The sequence below is a fragment of the Saccostrea echinata genome, unplaced genomic scaffold, assembly GCF_033153115.1.
Source record: "Saccostrea echinata isolate AGI-Se365-2 ecotype Australia unplaced genomic scaffold, CSIRO_AGI_Sech_v1 ptg000009l, whole genome shotgun sequence".
NCBI lineage: Eukaryota > Metazoa > Mollusca > Bivalvia > Ostreida > Ostreidae > Saccostrea > Saccostrea echinata.
Window position 1 is genome coordinate 29,333,043 of NW_026889758.1, and position 21,706 is coordinate 29,354,748.

Genomic DNA, 21,706 nt, shown 5'->3' on the forward strand with positions numbered 1-21,706 from the left:
GTGGTGAAAATATTTTTGTCTATACAGTAGAGCCTTGAGAAGCTGATTTCCCCTCTGTGGAATTATTACTAAATGTTGTGAAGTTTGTCTTTTCAAGTTATTTTTCCCCCAATTTATTCATTGTAAACAATGTTTTGTAAGAATCCTGCTAATTGATGTATAATTTTCAGTAGCTGGGAACACCAGTGTTGATGGCTGTTATAAGCCCTCCTTCTTAACTGATCAGGAGCTCAAACATCTTATTCTGGAGGTAAATATTATACTGTTTATATGGAACTGCAGAGGTTAATAATTTATTGTTTTTATGGAATTCTATAGGTAGCTTTTTATTTTCCCCTGCTTTTGCAGAAGCATAGAGACATTATTTCTCATTCATCTGATAGTCCCTCCATCTGTCTATCAACTTTAACCTTGGTCATAACTTTTGACTGAGAAAAAAAATAGGACTTTCATATTTCACTTGTGCATTTCCTGTGAGAAGAGCTTTCCAAACATACTGAATTATTTTTTTTTTACCCTGACATTAACCTTGAAGTTTGACCTCCTTTTCAAAATTTTTAACATTGATAATAACTTTTGAATGTCAGAGAGAAGATAGGACTTTCAGATTTGAATTACTTGTAATGAAATTACTCTGATTGTCAAATGATTTTTTGCCACCTTAACCTTGACGTTTGACCTACTTTTCAAAAAATCTTAATATTGGTCATAACTTATGAATGAGAGAAGATAGTGGTTTCACTTGTGCAATGCCTGTGATAAGACTATTTTGAATGTAGGTTTTGACCTCAAGGCCTTGAACTTGAAGTTTAACTTACTTTTCAAAAAAAAAATTAACATTGGTCATAACTTATGAATGAGAAGATATGGCTTTCATATTTCACATGTGCATTTTCTTTGACAATGCCTTTCATGGAATACTATAATTGACCTTAAAGTTTGAGAGTCCCCTACGGGCAATCGTAATCTGGTTTCCATTAAAAATTGAAAATGCCATAATTCCGTCAAAAATCATTGAAGCGAAACAAAATGCAAACTTGATCTATAACTAATCAAGGTAAAGTCACATACCAAAAATCAGCTCAATATCTGCAAGCGTTTAGGAAAAAAGTGTGGAAAAACAAGTGGGACAGCCTGACAGAGGGACAGACAGACAGACAGATGCACAAGAAACCTATAATCCCCTCCAGTTTCACCAGTAGGGGACTAATTATCTTTGGCTGTAGCTTTTTCACCTCAAGAGGTTGGGATTTCTATTTTTGATGTGCATTACTTCTTACAAGACATTTTTGAATGTATTTGACTTTTGACCTTATGACCTAGACCAGATTGACTTTCAAGAACTTAGAATTGAGTTGCAAATTATAATTTTAAAATATGCTATTTTTTCAATGCCTGTTAACGAATCAGTGATAATTTAACCTATGATATTTTTGTGTGTTTTGATTTTTGAACAGAAATTTGATTTCATTACATATAATCTAATGACACATATTTAGACAAAAAAAATCAATTTCAACTTTTATGTCTAGTAATATGTTCAAAGAAATGTGTTGTATTTACAGGCAGCTGATGGGTTCTTGTTTGTTGTTCAATGTGACACAGGCAGAATGATTTATGTCTCAGATTCCATCACACAGGTTCTAAACCAATCTCAGGTAAATCCATTATATCCAGGATGTGAACACCATATGATACATTTCAGGTCAACTACAAGTCTTGTGTACTTTGTTCTGCATGGTAATCCTCAAGGACAGCTAAAGTATTCAGTAAATAAAACAGTTTAAATATTTGTTGTACAGTTACATATAAATTAATGTACTTAGACATCAGGTTTTAGGGATTTAGATAGTTTATTATGACTTGTTATTAAAAAGATGCAACTATGGATTCAGAATGTTTTTGTAACATGTTTTGTTAGGATTGAATTTACTAGCTACCAAAATTATACTTAATAACCTGGGTTTGGGCAGTTTACACTTTATAAATTGCGAAATGGTTCATAAAAAAGCATTAACTGTTCCAACCCAGGTCATACCAGTATAACTTGGGTAGTTATAAAATGCATTCCTTATAATTTAACTTTCCATCTTAAGTGTAGAAAATAAGACAATTCCTCCTTCAAAAATGCCTTCAAATTGTACATATTTTAAATGTAACGTCAAGCAGATTGATAGGTTTTTGACGTAAGTCATTGTGACATAGGCAACACAGGTTATAATTAATTTTTTTTTATCCAATCAAATGACGCGTTGCAGCCAAAATTAAATTATTAAAATTTTATATGCAGGCTGATTGGTTTGGAAACTCCATGTATGAACTTGTACATCCTGATGATGTGGAAAAGGTTAGAGAGCAGCTGTCAACATCTGAATCTCAGAACACTGGAAGAATTCTAGACTTAAAAAGTAAGTTACCACAGAGCTCAAGAAGAATTCTAGACTTAAAAAGTAAGTTACCACAAAGCATAGGAAGAATTCTGGACTTAAAATGTAAGTTACTACAAAGCATAGGAAGACTTCTAGACTTAAAAAATAAGTTATTTCAGAGCTCAAGAAGAATTCTGGACTTAAAAAGTAAGTTACCACAAAGCATAGGAAGAATTCTAGACTTAAAAATAAGTTATTGCAGAGCTCAAGAAGAATTCTAGACTTAAAAAGTAAGTTACTACAAAGTATTGGAAGAACACTAGACTTAAAAAGTGAGTTATTACAAAGCATAGGAAGAACCCTAGACTTAAAAAGTATGTTATTACAAAGCATAAGAAGAACTCTGGACTTTAAAAGTAAGTTACCAAAGCATAGGAAGAACTCGAGACTTAAAAAGTAAGTTATCACAAAGCATAGAAAGAATTCTAGACTTAAAAAGTAAGTTACCACTGAACATAGGAAGGATCCTAGACTTAAAAAGTAAGTTACCACAAAGCATAGGAAGAGTTATAGCTTTTAAGAATAAATTACCACAGAGCTCAAGAAGAACTCTAGACTTAAAAAAGTAAGTTTCAAGAAAGCATGGGAAGAACTCTAGACTTCAAAAAAGTAAGTTACCACAGAACATACAAAGTATCCCAGACTTAAAAAGTTAGCTACCACAGAGTATTGTAAGATTATAGATTTTAAAAGTAAGTTATTACAATAATAGGTATTAGGTAGAATTCTCGACTTAAAAAGTAAAGTTACCACTGAGCTTTGGAAGATTCTATACTTTTAAAAAAGAAAGTTACCACAGTGTAAAGGAAGATTCTAGACTTAAAAAAGTAAGTTACACCAAGCATATATTGGAGGACTTTTAGACTTAAAAAGTAAAGTTACCACTTAGCATAGGATGAATTCTACACTTAATTAGTTATCACCAAACATGAGAAGAATTCTAGACTTAGCAAAGAAACCATTCTACTTACTGCAGAGCAGTTGAAGAATCCTAGACCTGGAAAGTACATTACTGTAGAAATTTGGAAGAATTTTAGATATTGAAAAATAAAAAAAAATGTTTGATATTTCAAATTGGGAGAATCAAAATATTAAAATTGCCAGTTCTATTGTCAGTGAAATTGTATAAACTAGCCTTTATTTATTTTTTTCTTTCTAGCTGGAACGGTAAAGAAAGACAGTCACCAGAGTAAGTATTAAAGTTTTAAAAAAGTAAAAAAATTGCATAAATATTTTCCAGTTCATTTCTCATCCAATCAGATTTTAAATACCCAGTACATAGAGATTTAATAATTTGAATTTGTTGCTTTCAGCGTCTATCAGACTGTGCATGGGATCCAGACGAGGCTTTATTTGTCGTATGAAGATGGGTAATGTAGATGTTAGCAGCATGAACTCAAGTCACACTCACCGAGCACGGCAGCGAAATACTCTAGGGCCCTCTCCTGATGGCAATCATTACACTGTAGTCCATGTAACGGGCTATATCAAAAACTGGCCACCCTCAGGTAATGTAAACTTAGTGTTGAAACATTGAAATAAAAATAATGAAAGTATTATCTTTTCTGACTGCTTAACAAATGACTCAGATAATAATTCTATGTCTCAGTATAATTATAATTTCTGTGTATACAACCATAGGAGTCCAGATGGATAGAGACTCAGATGAGAACTCAAGCACACACTGTTGTCTGGTGGGCATTGGTCGACTCCAGGTTACCAGTACACCTAACTGCAGTGATCTCATGGGACCCAATGGTAGCACAGAGTTCATATCCAGGCATAATATTGATGGAAAATTCACATTTGTAGACCAAAGGTAAGCAATATTAAGTAATACATGAACTTGAATGTACAAATTAAAATTCATAATCCAGATTTGCTTATTGCCTTGAAACATTTTAAAAAATTAATAAATTATTATTACCATAACATTTTCCTTCCTACATGTATGGTACAATGAAAGCAATATTAAAGGGATTTTTCAGGATAAAAAGAGACAAATTGTTGGATAAGCATATTTTGAAGTATTATGTCCATAGTTTAAATATTGAATCCCATGTCTTACTGCTTTTTAATGGCTGCAGTGGAGAACATTGATGGATCCTTTCTCAAGAAGTACAATTGTAAAACCATGTTGTATTGTAGAGTAACTCCAGTACTTGGTTATCAGCCAGCAGACCTTCTAGGAAAATCTGCCTTTGATTTTTATCACCCAGAAGACAAAGCTCACATGAAAGACACATTTGACCAAGGTATGTGTATTGTGTGATTAAATAGACTGAAAGCAGTGTGTCATGCAAAGTATGTAAAAGTAAAGTTCTGCTGTTCAGCATAGATTTTCAAAAAAATAGTCTTATGAAAAAGTCCTTTTTTAATGTTTATATTGTTTTATCTTTTATTAATATTATCTTTTTTTTAAATTGTTGGCGGAGGAAGGGAGACAGTGTTGTGATTTAAGAAGCAGAACAGCATCGTGTCATGAATCTTGTACTTCAAAGATTAATCTATCATTCAAATCTTTCAGTGTTGAAGCTAAAGGGGCAGGTGATGTCAATCATGTACCGGTTCAGGGCCTCTAATCATGAGTGGGTGTGGTTAAGGACCAGTAGTTTCAGCTTTCAGAATCCCTACACTGATGAAGTGGAGTACATTGTTTGTACAAACACATCTGCAAAGTGAGAAATGGGCTAAAATTGCACAATCATATGAATTATAGGAAGTTTAAGATAACTCTTTTTTTTTTTTTTTTTTAAATAGTGACAAGATATATGTAGATGGCTTAATTGGACATTATTTGATATTAGTATAGAATATTGCTTATTTTAAAATTATGCATAAATCTTTTATAAGTGTTGTTATTTTAGATTTAATAGTAAATTATTTAATACATGTATATGTAACTGTAAATGAAAGTATTTCAAATGGATTCAGTACTGTTGCATTGAACTGCAGTTCTTTTCTAGAGTGATCTTTTTCTATACCTTTTAGAAGTGTCCAACAAGGAGCAGGTGCATCTACTGCTCAAGGAATGCCAAACGAACAACCCCAAGATCCTAACCCGTCCATGGCCTCATATAACACCCCTCCCAGAGGTCCAATGCCAGCAGAGATGAATATCCAGCAGTCTGCAAACAAGCATGACTTCCGAGAACCCTTCCAAGACTATGGCTCTGTCCTCACTGGTGAGTCCAGAAGTTTTTTTGTCAGACTAATTGCAATGTAGAACTTGTTTATGTCTGTCTGTGTCATCATTTTTGTTTAGCTTTAAGGATTGTAATATAATCTTTTTAAAAAAAATCTACCCAATGTGACAAATACTGTAAACCAACTATTATATTGAAATTTTTGTTCTTGAATCCACAATGAAAACCCTTCTTTGACTATATATTTTTCCTTTCCTGTTTTATAAAACTTTTAAAATCTTTAATTCTAACCCAAAATATTATCAAATTTGTAACGGAGTTGTGTTAATTTGGAGTGGCAAGTTTAACAGTGATCTGTTGTCAATGGAGTGGCAAAGTGTGAACTCTTAGTCCATTGTTTACACAAATATACAGGGGAAGACAAATAAAATGGAAACAACCTAGACCCCAAACTTAGGGAGACATCCACAAGCACTTGTTCCTGTGATAAATATTTTACTTGATAGTGTGTTATTATTATACTAAGGGGTAAATTTTTTTTTTAAAGAAACAAATTCTTGTGGAGACATCATTTCTCCCTCCTAGTAATTTGGGAGAAGGTTTCAAATTCTAGGGAGACTTAAGCATGCCCAATTATTAAACTTAAAATTATAAATACATGTCAATGTATATACCTAAAATATGTTAATTTCTCTGTATTACTCTAACATCCTCAGAATCGAGGAGATTAAAAAAGGAGATCTTTAACAAATGTATTTTCTAATTACTATACATATAAATATCATGCATGAAAATAAAATACCAAAAAAAATCTCTCAGCTGATAAGCTTAAGTTTAAAGAAATGATTTCATTACTTGCATGGGGTGCACCATCCCTGTTCATTATTTAGATGGTAAGACTTACATTTAAGATTCAGTTTTCTCTCCATATTTTCAGGACCTTGGTAAAGTCAAGGTTTTAGAGAATTCCTTACTTTTTAAAAGAAAAGTAGTATTAAGTTAAATGGAAACAATAATATACCAGTATATATTATTTTATTATGAAAATCATGGCTATTGAATGCTGATTGAATGCTGATTGAGTGATTCATGCAGTTAGCCTTGGTTGTTTATTTTTTCATGTATATGATCAAAGTGATCGCATAAGACAGTCATCAGCTACATTTACCGTATTATATGTCAGTATTCACGGCATGAATTTAAAATATTGACAATAAAAAGGTCTAAAATCCTCTTAAAACATCTTTGACATGACATAGATGTTTTGACTTTGACCTTGAAAATAATAAATAAAAATGACAAAATTGTATTCCTAGTGTAGTTGATGAGTGAGTTTATCATCCCCTTGCTTTACACAATGATTAAGAAAGATGTTTTAACAACCACCACTAACAGTGACTTGGAATTGACTCTTTGGCTTGTTATTGGTAAATCAAATGTTTTGTGCTGTGAATGTTTTTTTGGTCGTTTTGCTTATATAGCACTTTTAGGATGAGATGTTTTGAATATAGTCATAAATAATTGACTTTGATTTTAACTTTTGTATTTGCTTCTTTCTGTTCAGTATGACATTTTTAGGTCACCTGAGTCACTCAGGTGACCTATTGCTATCCGTTTTTGTCCGTCAGCGTTCGTTGTGCATCGTGCATTAACATTTGAACATTTTTAGCTTCTTCTCTGAAACTGCTCAACCATTTTCAACCAATTTTGGCATATAGCACCTTTGGGTGAAGGGGAACAAAAATTGTGAATTTCATGGTCCCTGCCCCCCTGGGGCCTGAGGGGTGGGGCTAAAACCACCAAAATTAATGCAATCTTTAAAAATCTTCTTCTTTACTCCTAGACATCAAGCAGTCAAACTGTTGGCATGATTGTAATAAGAATTGAGCCCTCTACCAAAACTGTGAAATTCATGGCCCCAGGGTCGGAGTTGTGGTGCTAGGGTGGGGCTATATACATCATATAGTAAAAGTTATTTCTTTGAAAATCTTCTTCTCTGCTCCTGGGTATTAAATAAACTAACAAAGTACATAGTTATGTTAAGCAAGACTGCCTCTTCCAAAATTGTGAATTTCATGTCCCCAGGGTAAGGGGTTCTGGTGTTAGGGCAGGGCTTTATTGATTATATATTGAAAATGCATTAAATCTTTAAAAATCTTCTTGTCTGCTCCTGGGTATGAAATAAACTAACTAAGTACATAGTTATCATGAGCAAGAGTGCCTCGACCAAAATTATGAATTTCATGGCCCCAGGGTCAGGGGTTCTGGTGTTGGGGGGGGGGGGGGGTCTATTGATTATATAGTGAAAATGCATTAAATCTTTGAAAATCGTCTTCTCTGCTCCTGGTTATGAAATAAACTAATTAAGCACATAGTTATCATGAGCAAGAGTGCCTCTACCAGAATTGTGAATTTCATGGTTATGATGAGCATGGCTGTCTCTTCCAAAATTGTGAATTTCATGGCCCCTGGGTCAGGGGTTCTGGTGAAAGGGGGGAATCTATTGATTATATAGTGAAAATTCATAATTTCTTTCAAAATATTTTTTTCTACTCCTGGTTATAAAGCAAAGAAACAAGTGTATAGTTATGATGAGCAAGGATGCTTTTACAAAATTTTTAAAACTTGTGGTCCCAGGTGTTCTGTTGTTTCTGTGAGGGGAAGGGGGGGGGGCTCTATTTGATTATATAGTGAAAATGTGTGAATTCTTTGAAAATTTTCAACTAATTGTATAGTTATGATAATGAGGGTACCTCTTCCAAATTTGTAAATTGGGTTCTGGTGTTAGGGTAGGGCTGTGTTAAATAGTAAAAAAAAGCATTATTTCTTTGAAAATCTCCTCTGCTCCTGGGCATATTGGAAGCAAACAGAGTAAAAGTTTTAATAAGCAAGGGTATTTTTACCAGAATTTTGAACATCTGGACCATTTAGTCAAGAGTTCTGGTCCTGGCCAGGGCTCTATTAATTTGTATTCTACTGATTGAAGTTATTCCCCTTTGCCATTCACCTTTGATAATTAATCACTGTAGATAATGTATTTGAAAGGTTAATAGAATAAGAGAATTATGCAAGAACATTTATTGTATAATGCAAAAAGTACTTTTATAGTTTTAATAATCAGGTAGACTTGAAAATAATAGATGAATAAAAATGAAACAAAAATAACTTATCTTTTTAAATGTTCTTCAAAGGCCAAGTTAGGCCAATGTGAGAGATGATAATATAGACATTTTGTTAAAAGTCAGCATGGTAAAAGTGATAAATGGGGGACAGATAGAAAGACACTAGACCAATTATTTTGTTGATCTTAATCATACTATTTTCCTTGCTATTGGGCAACAAAGCTTCATTTATCAGTTTATGGATCCTCTAAATTGTTGTACTCAGGTGACCATTAAGGCCCTTGGGCGTCTTGTATGATTATCACTTTAAACTTTGATTTTCTAAAGGTAACTCTTTTATCAAAAGGAAGGAACTTTGAGACTGATCTCAACAATGAATATCTCATTTCATTTTCTCAGAGTATGATTATTGTGCATTGTGGTCTCATAAAAGACCATGCTTTTTAAAAAATATATTGGCTGACTGTTTTTGCCTATATGTTTTACAAAGAAATACAACTATTTTCATTATAGGAGCCAGACAGATTGGCAGACCAGAGATGTATAATTACAACTCGCCTTCTCAAATCAAATACCCTGGACAGAATGCAGCCACTAGTATGCCTACCGGTATGTCTCAGGCATCTGGTGTAACAGGAGTCAGAAGAAGCCCAAACGCAGGAGGCTGGGCAGGACCTGCAGGGTTTCCACAGAATCAGGTTACTTGCATATTCATGGAATGATACAGTTGTAAAAAAAATTTAAATAAAATTTTTGTATAAAAATTAATTAAGTCACTGAAAGCCATGTACTGTAAGTTATATTGATTATCTGATAAAGAAATTACCTGGTAGTTTTTAATTGCTGCTAAGTAGAGGAGTGTAGAATTACAGTAACATGGTTATAGCAAACACACTAAATTCACGCAACCCTTACAGCAAAGTGAATTCCATTTCCCATGGTTTTAAAAGGTTTTGTGAACTAAATGTATATAATGAATTATGTTTACAACAAATCAAAATTATTGGTTCCTGGCACTTCACTATAAGTGTGCTTTACTGTACAATACTGTTTTCATGCCAAATACAATTATCAAAGGGTCTCTGCTCTTTAGAAAGCCAGAGTTTTAAATGTCACTTTGAATAACTTGTTAATTTTATGTTGTGAAAGAGTGAGGCTAAATTATGTGTATATTTCAGGGAGGCACTGACTTCAGCAGTAACCCGGCCTCTGGTTTCTCACAGATTAGTCCTAACAGCTCTTCTCCTGGTTAGTGTACTTTAAAGTTAAATTTAATTTTTAAAAGTCAAGATCTTGGCTTGTTTTATCTGATGTACTTTTTTTGTCTCAGGATAATGTAATTTGAAAAAAAAAATACTATGCCCAACCATGAATATGGCAAAGGTATGTAGTGTTTGTCATCTCTTCCATCCCTCTGTCCTATCTTCATCCCTCTGTCCTTCCAACCTCCTGTCTGTCTGTCCATCAAACATTTTGCTAAGTTTAGTTTCAAAAAAAAAATGTTCATCGACAAAATATTTTTATCAAGCTTCATACAATTACTGTATAAGCAGAAATTTTAGCCGTGATTCAATTTTGGCATTTTTAGTAAGGGTGTGGAGATTGCTAAAATTGAACATCACCAACAATTCATTCCCACATTGAAGGTTACTTTAATCTTTCTATACATCATAAAATCGCTAAAATTACTTCTCGCTAAAATTAAATACCAATTTTTATGGAGATATTGCTAAATTTGCATCTTGCTAAAAATTCCACTTATACATGTTGGTAAGAGCAATTCAACTGTGTCTCAATTTTCTGATGTTGACCTTTCCTATGACTTGAACTTCACTTTTTCAAGATATTTTTTCTCAAACTTCAAAGGTGCATATTGGTGAGAGCAATATTCTCTATGACACAATCTACTGTGTCATAATTCTCTGACCTTGACCTTCACCATGACCATGATTACTAGAATCATTCATTACTACGAGTGTGGGATAGTGAAATTCCACTGAGGGGACAAGATTCACGGTCTAGGACTCGGCAAACCCATATCAAAAAATAATACATAAAAGTATATTTTTAATATATTTTTAATACAATCATTTTCGTATTGTTTAAAATTAATACAGAAAAAATATATTATTTTTGTATCACCAACAAATAGGTAGATTATTTTTGTATTAAAATCTGACTTTGATTTTTTACAGGGTATTATTTTTGTATTTTTTGGGACTTAGATTATTTTCAGTATATCATTTTTGTATTTTTGTGGACTTAGTTTTTTTCAAGTGTATTTTTTCTGTATTAAAATTGAACTTAGTAATTTTACAGAAAATTACAAACAGTTAATCTGTATTATTTTTGTATTAAAATTGAACTTAGTAATTTTACAGAAAATTACATACAGTTAGTCTGTATTATTTTTGTATTAAATTTGGACTTAATAATTTTTCAAAAAATACTATACAGTCAGTATGTATTTTTTTATATTTATTTTGGACTTAGTGTTTTCTTTTACTGAAATTTGTATTTCTTTGAACTTAGGAAAATTTACAGAATGTCCTTGCAATAAGTCTGTTGGAATTAATATTTTTTCTCAGATTTTATTAATTAAGACCACTGCTATAAAGGTTGCTTTTATACTATTTACATTTAATTGCTATTTAGAACAGAAAATTTCAGTAGTTTAAATTTGTTAACTAAACAATTTCATTTTTAAAACGTCTTTACTAGGTGTGAAATTGTCATTTGGAAAGAGATAGATACGTCTAAGGGAACACCTATGCTGTACATGATAGTTGTAAACACGCGGTAAATTTTGAAGTTTCAGAGTTTCAGACTTTCTTTTTGTGTTGAAAATTTTACAGCGTGTTTACAACCGAGTGTTTACACTATCGCCAACAGCACAGGTGGCCACCTGCAGGCTTACAATAGACGAGTACATGTTATACTACTCAAAGAAATAGTTCATGATTTACCCGTGAAAACACATCCCAACCAAAAAACAAAAACAAACAACATGGAGAGTTCCACTAATTACAGTACCTACGATGTTTTCTTGACTATACAACTCAATTTAGTATACATTATATTTAAATTCAGTACGTATTACAATTACATGGAATAGAACTATTTAATTATCCGCTTTAAAAAAAAAAAATAAATAAGAAATTATTACGAAAGAATATCATAAAATAATATAGAAAATGTTGTGAAATTGGTGTAAAGGATAGTTGTTAAACATTATTTCAAACTCTGGTACCGTATGTATGAGTTAAGTTGTCCGTCAAAAAGGCTATATATTATGTATCTCCCGCTCGTTTTGATCATTATATTTGAACTTTATGGTCTACTTCACAGGTCAACTTAAATATAAAAATGGCTGCTCTCAGCGGAAATGATGACCGGAAATAACGATGTTTCGTAATCGGTAAATTCCGTAAGGAATAAAAAAAATGATTCTGATGATTAAATTGAACATCGTTTTTTTCTAACATAATTTTAGGTTTGTTCAATTGATTCAAGATATTTAAAACCATGTAAATATGTTTTCTCTAACTGTTCCGATCTCAACATCGGTAATTTTCGTATATATGACACAATATGATTGGTCAGATTTTAAAACTCTTCCGTACTGTTCTCTGATTGGTCAACAATATTTCACCCACGCCATTTTGAAAATTCTTCCCGGGACGTGTTGAGAAAGCTGGAGGTGATTTTGAATAAACTCTCATTTGCTCGCGAGTAAAATGGATCGAAAAACAGAAGTTCAGCATAATCATGGTACACAGGATCATATATATGAACCAAGGAAAGCAAATACATAAGGAGACTGACGTTTTTTAGGCATCATATCCGGACTTTTCTGGTGTAAACAACGACAGTTGCGGTAAGATTATGTATATTTTAGCACATTAAAGTTTCAGTTTTTTAAATAATAACTTAGTACAAAGATAGAGGAACAAAGAATGCCTTTTTACCCATTTTGTAGTATTGTAGAAAGATAAAATAGTACGGTTATTGGCCATGTGGGGAACAAGGGTTTTTGTGATAAATTCTGATTGGGGAGGGAGGGGTGGAAGATGGGGGTAATTTTCAAGCCTTTGGCTTCCTATTTCTAATTCATTCCAATTTTTTCAAGTTTACCAGAGACGAATTATTTATTTTCCCTTCAAAAACAATTCTGTAATTTGTATAAACTCAAATTTTTTCGAGGGGGGGGGGGGTAGGTTGGGTTCGGGGGGGGGGGGCAGTTTATTTAAATAACATTGGGGCACCGATTTGTTTACTCTTTCAACGTTTTCAAGGACAGATTGTTTATTACAAATATTTTTTAAAAAATATTATATAAATCAGCCCCCCCCCTTTTTTCTTCTCCAGATTGTCAAATCAAATGGTTGTCCCCTAAGAAACACCCCAGATTAAAGAAAAGTAATTTCAATGGTACAATTGTATGGAATTTGGTGAACTCCGCTGGATCTTTTGGAATTTCAATTTATAATTATTGTTAATTTCAGTCAGCAGAACATTGAAGAAAAGCTGATTAGTCATGGAGGAAGAAGATCCCTCTCAAGAAAGTATTGCAGGTGTGTGAGCTTAACAAAATCTATAGAGAATTATTTTGGATGTGAAAATGTGTGTTTTGTTGAGGTAATGGTTCATTAAATTTTATTATTATATCATTCTGTTCTATATTTCACAGTGATGAAGTCAGATGAGATGACAGGTTGTGTGATTTGAAGATGGACTTCTGCAACAAAGTAAACACTCCTCTACCTTTTCCATACAAAAGAAACAGCAAAGCAGAGAGATCGAAACAGTTGGTAAAAGTACAAAGAAAACAGGATTAGTTAAACTTGTGAAAAATATCAAGACTATTGAAGAGCAGATTATATGTAAAAAGAAAGATCAAGACTAGAATTGGTAGCTGAATCAGTAGCCTGGCCACATTAATTACTTTTTAATTAGCTATTTGTACATTTAAGGTAATCTGACTGAGTTACTAAAATTGTTATTTAACAAATATTTCAAATAAATAAAAGATTTTTGAATAACAATCAATAGATGCTATTAAGAACCTCAATCTCCAACCCCTTTTCTTCAAATAACAATTTTTGCCCATGATCATTTTTGTAGTTTTTAAAACTCTGTTTTGTATTATTTTAAGCATTTAAATGTATTTTTTGTCTATCATTCTTGTACTTTTTTGATATTTTTGAAATACAATCTTTCATGCTGATAAAAATACAAAAACAATACATATTAATACAAAATTAATACATTCTATATTTTTTTCATACTTTTTTGTGTTCTGTATTATTTTCATATTTTATATCTTTTTTGTACTTTTAATTGTTCCAGATGAAAAAATACAAAAATAATATATGTGATACAAAATTAATATATTCTATATTTTTTTTGTATTTTAATTCTTAAAGGTGAAAAAATACAAAAATAATATATGCTAATACAAAATTAATACATTCTGTATTTTTTCTATACTTTTCTATGGACTGTATTATTTTTATACTTTGGAGAGGAAAATAGAGAAATAATACAAAAGTACAAAAACAATACGTTTTTACAGGTCATGTGTATCATTTCTGTATTATTTCGAAAAAATAAAATATATTAAAAATATATTTTTCTGTGTTTGGCTTTTAAAAAGTCTATTATTTTTGACCTAAATTGGAACCAAGATTTAGAGGGTTCCAAATTTGGTCATTAAAAATATACTTTTTTTGTATTATTTTAGTATTTTTTTCTTGTATTATTTTTGTATTCATTTTCGATATGGGAAGCCTCGTCCTAGACAGTGAATCTTGGCCCTGAGGTGGAATTTCACTATCCCACACGAGTATGTAAGGAATGATTATTTTTCTCGCATTATTTTATCCAAAATAATGGCATGTCATCACCATTGAAAAATTTATATTTTTAATTTAGTATCCAATTAAAAATCTGAATACACCATCAAAGAAATCGTACCTGAATATGGTTTACACAATGTGTAAACTCAGAAAATAAATTTCAGTTCACTTAAATCATTCTGAATTATATAAACTGGATTTTAAAAAAACAACAACAGTGTAACATTTCAGCAGAATCCTTTCGCGACCTACAAATAGTGCCATTTAGAAAGTGAAAATATGACAATCTTTTGAATGAAAATAAGTCTGATTAAATAAGTTATACAACAACATTTTAAGAATATGTGATTTTTTTAGACATCTTTACAAGTATTATATAAGTAGGAATGTTTACGTTACCATTCGCAGCATAGTAATACACAGTGTAGGACAGAAAAATCTCACACTTCTGTCTCACACTGGACAGGTCTATCTAACACTGCTGATTATGCGTGAAAACACTGTTCTACTTTAAATTCAAAAAAAAGGTTCAAGATTAATGTATAGTATTATTTTTTGGCAGGTTGCTAACTTAAGCTTATTTTAGCAGTTTGGTAGAAGCCTGCTAAAATTTTAATTACTAAATTGCTCTTATATAATGACAATTAGAAAAACCTATGAGGAAGTAAATAACACATGGTTTCAATTATTTTTGCTTAAATGATTTTTTTTTTTTTTTAGAACAAAACAAAGATTGAAATATATATATTTATTACATTTTAAACAGTGGAATACTGTAATTAATTTATTGAATAAAAGTGATATTCTGTTTCACTGTGAAAGGATATCAAAATTATATTCTGTCACAGTGTGACAGAATATCAGAAATGTGGCAAAACTCAAGATTTTCTTTCCTTCTCTTCATGAAGAATTTAGTGCTGTGTACTCATGAAAATATATTTTTTTAAAAATCCTATCCCACTTGTGAAATAAATTCCATATCCAACTAAAAAACATTGAATATCCACTATATACAACAGAGTTTTCCTGTTGAACCTGGTTTAGCTATGGCAATAACAGTATTTTTTTTTCCTGTGTTGCTTCAGATGACAGCAAAATGGTTTTAATAAGGAGAAAGTAAATATATTAAAAGGACCATTGTATTAAAGTATTTCATCTGTTTTCAGCTGGGCCTCCCACCTACACTCAGCTTGGATCACAGAATATTCCCAGCTCACAACCAAATAACTTTTCTCATTCCTCTCCTCCCACATCTACTGGTCAGGGAATGTGGCCTCCCCACTGGCAGGGAGGAGCAGCAGAAGCCCCACAGAACCCCCAGGGCCAGCAGGCTCCCCCTCCTAATGGTCAGCAGAATGAGGAGTTCAGTGATGTTTTCCGTATGCTGGACCCTCCTGGACAGGAATTTAATGATCTCTCAGGGATGTTTAACACTTTCCAAGACTAGTGTTTGTAGAGGGGCTATCAATATCATATATAGAAACAAGGTTCAGTGTTTAAATACCAAGATCTGTCATATCATTTCACTTCCCTGTTGTTTTGTTTGTCAGTACTGTATACTGCTTTTATATTTTGCTTGTGGCTAATTACATCTTTTCTTAACAATATCCTTTTGTAATTGGCAGTTTTTATTCCTTTTATCATTTATCATTTATTTAACTTGTTTACTGTGAATTTCAAAACTGCGAGAAGAAAGCTTTGTACAGTGGTCATTTTTTATTATTCATGAACTTCACCTTTGTAATCATCATTCATCTAATTTGAAAGACAGGAAGCAAAAATGATGGACATAATAAATTTGGCTTTATACTTTGGTAAGCAACTGTGTTGGGGTTTAACGTGTGACAATTGCATGATAGGAAGCTGTCATACATAGCCAATAGCCATTGTACTCTTGGGGTCAACCTTGTGTTTATTTCACATCAGTATTTGCAACATCGCAGAACTTAGTAAAGTGTCACCACTGTGTCCACTTTTAAAATACATGTAGTTTTGTTGATTATTTTGCAAGGTCTTTTGATTTGCTTTGTTTTGTTAAATATGATTAAGATATTAATTGAGTAGCTAATTAATTATTGTTATTGTATGTTTTGTATGTTTTTCTCTCTTTCTTCGGTGCTTAACTTGCTTATTGTGTAATTTTTCTTTCTTTTTTTATACAACTAGGTTTATAATAACAAAATTAAATGTGCTGAAAATATTTTTAGTGCTGACAAAAGAAAAATGAAAATGATTCTTTGAAATAAGTATACATACAAGTGATAGACATAGAAAAACATCAAAATGTACTATTTGAAAATGCCACTGACATCTAAGAAAACATCAAAATGAATAAAGAAATTGAGATAAAACATATTTGGTTTCTTTTGTGCCCATGTCAGTTTAAAATGCTTACAAGATTTTGCCTCTGTGGTTTACTCTTGTAGGGTAAATTGCTGATAAACTGATCTAAGTATTTGTCAGACATATGAAAAGCAGGAATATTTTTTTAACCAAGAGAAGACTGTATAAAACTATTTTGGTGAGTAATTGTAGATACATGTATTTGTTCTGTACTGTAGACAGATAGAATTGTAGATTGTTTTTATTGCCATAATTTTGTACAAGATCTGCTTCAATATGTATGTCCATTGGTTTCAGTCATTTTAGATGCCTTAAGTAAACATTTTTCTCTTTCAGTACACTATGACAAGTATGTGTACTACTTAGAAACTATACCAGACTGCATGATGGAGAAAAAAGTTGATGTGCAATGTTGATAAACTCACTTTAGATTTAAATGCTTCAAGAAATAAACTGAGATGTAGATGTGTTTTAGCTTTTTTTAAATATAATTTTGCATTCCCTCAAACTTTACGGTATTTATTCTGGCAACTAATCAAAATTAATTCAATTTAATCTGCTTTTTAATTCATCATTGCATCCCAAATATGAAAATGTGTCTTGAGCAGCAAAATTCAATGTTTGTATTTTTAGCTGTCACAAATAAAGCAAACAGATACAAAGTTTCAAGTTTTAATCTTAAAAAACAAAACAAAATCATGTATATATATATGACATTGTAAATAGTCATTTTCACAGATTTGAACATTTTTGATTTTTTTTTAAGTACATGCTGCCATATTTTGAATATCTCATCGGTTTCATCAAACTTTCACATTGAATTATTTACAGGAATATTTACAGTAACTTATATTTTGATAATACCTTATCCTCATGATAACATACTAACAACTTTTTAAATACAGATTTTAAATATTAATCTGTGGTTCTAGTAATGGGTATAACCTACAGAAATGTGCCATACATACACATTCTTTTGCAACAAAGTTCACCATTTCATTTGCATATTTAACATTGGCAACACTGCATTTTTGGAAGAAGAAAAAAATTTTTTTGTTTAATTCTGGTGGTCACAAAGTCAGAATGTAGTTTTGGTTATTTATATGTATTTTTTTTATATTTATTGAGGCATGTCCTCTTTTAAGATTGAAATTATTCTTTTTTAGTTAAAAAATATGCACAGTCTTTATGTGTATGTACTTTGATTTTTTACATATCTCTCAACGTTCAAAGCTAAAATCAAAAGAGACACTTCAATAGATTACTTCAGAAGTATAATTGTATAGATTTATATTGTGTATCATTTTGGCATTCAAATAATTCATATTTAACCTCTGTCCTCTATGGTCTCCTTGTCTCTATAGATTTATAATTAGTATAGTAGAATCATTCAAATTATGGTGTAGTGATTTTGTTGACAATGATTTCACAATTTGCTGTAAACCATTTCTTAGTTCTATGTTTGAATGATCATTTAACAGTAACATGAACTAATATATCACAGGAAACATTTTATATAACATATAAACCCTTTTTTAGCATATTTTAGTAACAAGTTTTAATCAGCAGGTGTCTGTAGAGACTTGGATCTTTATTAAGGAGAAGTTTGTTATACATATATTGTTATTTCTACAATTTTATGAACAGCAAGTCTGTACAGCTTTGTTTTGTACATGTTCAATTTTTATTTGTTGTCATTCCTTGTAGTATATTAATAAAATCATTTATATGTAATTTTGGTACTTATTTAATTGTTGATAAGTATAGTTACTCTGAAAGACAACTGCATACTGTAATTTTTAAGAAAGGTTTTAAAGGTGCATATAAATTATAGGTGCAGGTGATTAGAGATTAGTCTGTTAGTCTGTCTGAGATCTGGTGTCTGTTTCTACTAAGAGTTTGTTATGACCTTAAGTAAGCCAATTTTCAAACTCAGAGACCAAAAACAGATATATTTTACTTGGTCTTATCTCATTCAGGCCATCCTCACAATTTATTTGGAAGCTGCTTGCCCCCTCATACTTCTTGTTGTGGACACTGGCAAATTCCAGCATTTTAATAGAAAAAAAATGTACTGAAAAATTAGAGAAAAGTCCAACCCCACCCACCTTCCCCCTCCAAGAAATAGGATTTTCGAGTTTGGGCAAATTATCTTCTTTTTTTTTTTTTTTTTTTTTTTTGCTTGTCATTTTTTAGCTCTACTGGTCAGAGTCCAGGAGAACTTAAATGCGATAGTAATGTGTCTGTCATCAGTCCCTCTAGCTGTTTGTCCGTCTGTCTGTGAACAATTTTTCAAAACACTACTCCTCCTACAGTTTTGGTCTGATTTCAGTATAACTTGACATACAAGTAGACTACACTTAGATACATAATTCCGTGTATCAGTTTTTGATTTCGATGAAAAGTGTTGCCACGGTTACTAGAAAAAGAATTTTCTGTGAAATACATCAAAATGCTACTCCTCCTACAGTTTTCATCTGATTTAAAAAGATGCTCGAAATTCTGATTGACAGTATCTATGTAGTTTTTGGAGATCAAGTGTGCCAACAATCTGTTGGAATTCCCATGGGTACCAATTGCACCCTTTTATTAGCAGACCTATTTTTGTATTCATATGAAGCAGAATTTATTTAATTCTACATGAGAAGAAGAAAACACTTGCTGTGGCCTTCAACTCGAAATAAAAGATACCACAGAGTCTGACACATCTAGCTGTTTCATATTGAGATATTTTACTAGAAAAAGACGTTAATGGTAACCTAACAACAAAGCTTTATGATAAAAGTGATGACTTCAACTTTTCAATTGTCAACTTCCCTTACTTATGTGGCAATATACCCTTATCATCTGCATATGGGGTTTATGTTTCTCATTTGATTCGATATGCAAGAGCATGCTCTACGTATGAACAATTTCTTAAACGAGACAAACTATTGACAAACAAGGATATCAACAGTCTCGTTTGAATTCATCATTTCGCAAGTCTTATGGTTGATACAATGACTTTGTCAGCACATACAATCTATCATTGAGTCAGAGGCTGACTGACGTTTTTCATACTAATTATTGGGCCATTATTTATACACTGAACTGTCAACGGATTTTTCCGTTTTTATGCCCCCGTATCGAAGATTCAGGGGTATATATTTATGTCTGTCTGTTTGTCCTCAAAAACTTCAACATTGCCCATAACTTTTGAGTGGTTGGAGCTATGGCTTTCATATTTCACATGTGTAGTCCTTGTGACAAGACCTTTCTTTGGGTACCATCATATTTGACCTTTGAGTTTGACCCAGTTTTACAAAATTTTACCCAACTTTAACCCTAGCCATAACTTTTGAACAGTTTGTTCTAGGGCTTTCATTCTTCACATGTGCAACAACTTTGACCCTTTGACCTTGACCTAGGAGTTTGACCTACATTTGAAAAACTTTAACCTTGGCCTTAACTTTTGATCGGTTGGTGCTAGGGCTCATACTTCACATATGTAATCCTTGTGACAGGACCTTTCTTTGGATACCAACAACTTTGACCCCTTGACCTTGGAGTTTGACCTACTTTTAAAAAACTTTAACGTTGGTCATAACTTTTGAACAATTGGTGCTACGGCTTTCATACTTCACATGTGTAATCCTTGTGACAAGACCTTACTTTGGATACTAACAACTTTGACGTTTTGACCTTGACCTTGGAGTTTGACCTACTTTTGATAAACTTTAAACTTGGCCATATCTTTTGAACTTTTGGTGCTAGGGCTTTCATATTTCACATGTGTATTTCTTGTGAGAAGGCCTTTTTTTTGGGCACCATTAATTTTGACCATTTGACCTTGACTTTGATGTTTGACTTACTTTTGAAAATTTTTTAACCTTTTCCATATCTTTTTAATGGTTGCTGCTAGGGCTTTCATATTTCACAGGTATATTCCTCGGGACAAGAACTTACTTTGGGTATCAACGTATTTGATTTGCATTTGAGAAAGTTTAACCTTCGCTATAAGTTGCCATACGTGGGCATCAGTGTTTCACAAACACATCTTGTTTTTTCCAGTCATGACAAGGAGCACACGGCGGGTGTGACCGGCCGGCAGGGGATGCTCACTCCTCCATGGCACCTGATCCCACCTCTAAATTTTGAGGTCCATGTTTGCTCTGCTCCAAATTTGTATTGTTTCATCGGACTTATAAGATGAATACTATTTGTTATCTTCATATTTCATTCAATATAACTTGGGACACAAGTAGATTACTCTAAGATACATAATTCTGTTTATCGATTTTTGATTTTGATGAACGATGTTGCCAAAACTAAAAATTTCAGTAAAATACATTTAGAATGCTACTCCTCCTACAGTTATGGTCTGTTTTCAGTATAGCTTGGCACACAATTAGTCAACTCTAAGATACACAATTCTGTATATCAGTTTTTGATTTCGATGAATGGTGTTGCCATGATTACTAAAATGGTAACTAATAAATTTTGCCCTAAAAGAGACTAAACCAAGGAACATTATTCTATTCATTGCTGTTGCAAAGTTGCATGTCCAAGTGCTTCTTTTCTATTCCTTTGTTTTAAGTACAAACCTGTAGAGCTACAGTCTCAACAGAGACTTCTGGTTTTGGAGGTTGCCCCCCCCCCTTTTGAAACACACTGCTACGGGTCTGTTTTGACAAGATTCATTTGCCGTTCTCATTTTTAGGTCAGCTGGCTTACCACTTTTGTCGAAGCTCAACTCTCACGTTTATGTTGCAAAAGTAAAAACAGCAAAAACAAAAAGGATCGAACCACCCATCTTCCCCTGCATCAAT

The 21,706-nt window shown here is 32.2% G+C and overlaps 2 protein-coding genes and 1 long non-coding RNA gene across 4 annotated transcripts in view; all 3 read left to right on the forward strand.

Annotated features, from left to right (window-relative positions):
* Window positions 1–18,632, forward strand: part of LOC133182177 (aryl hydrocarbon receptor nuclear translocator homolog) — a 39,607-nt gene extending 20,975 nt beyond the window's left edge. For both annotated transcript variants that reach the window (XM_061316925.1, XM_061316924.1), the window contains exons 5-16: window positions 171–250; window positions 1,566–1,658; window positions 2,291–2,408; window positions 3,589–3,618; window positions 3,743–3,937; window positions 4,071–4,248; window positions 4,578–4,684; window positions 4,957–5,107; window positions 5,421–5,614; window positions 9,211–9,395; window positions 9,876–9,945; window positions 15,722–18,632. In XM_061316925.1, the coding sequence (XP_061172909.1) occupies window positions 171–250; window positions 1,566–1,658; window positions 2,291–2,408; window positions 3,589–3,618; window positions 3,743–3,937; window positions 4,071–4,248; window positions 4,578–4,684; window positions 4,957–5,107; window positions 5,421–5,614; window positions 9,211–9,395; window positions 9,876–9,945; window positions 15,722–16,002 (1,682 nt within the window). In that variant the 3' untranslated portion in view covers window positions 16,003–18,632. The remainder of the gene's footprint in view (window positions 1–170; window positions 251–1,565; window positions 1,659–2,290; window positions 2,409–3,588; window positions 3,619–3,742; window positions 3,938–4,070; window positions 4,249–4,577; window positions 4,685–4,956; window positions 5,108–5,420; window positions 5,615–9,210; window positions 9,396–9,875; window positions 9,946–15,721) is intronic.
* LOC133182186 (uncharacterized) lies at window positions 12,165–13,855 on the forward strand. The gene is made up of 3 exons (XR_009720521.1): window positions 12,165–12,574; window positions 13,203–13,271; window positions 13,388–13,855. It is a non-coding gene; the product is annotated as an uncharacterized LOC133182186 (long non-coding RNA).
* Window positions 17,030–21,706, forward strand: part of LOC133182183 (stomatin-like protein stl-1) — a 66,743-nt gene continuing 62,066 nt past the window's right edge. The window contains exon 1 of the mRNA XM_061316929.1: window positions 17,030–17,033. The gene's annotated coding sequence lies outside the window, so the exon portion shown is untranslated. The remainder of the gene's footprint in view (window positions 17,034–21,706) is intronic.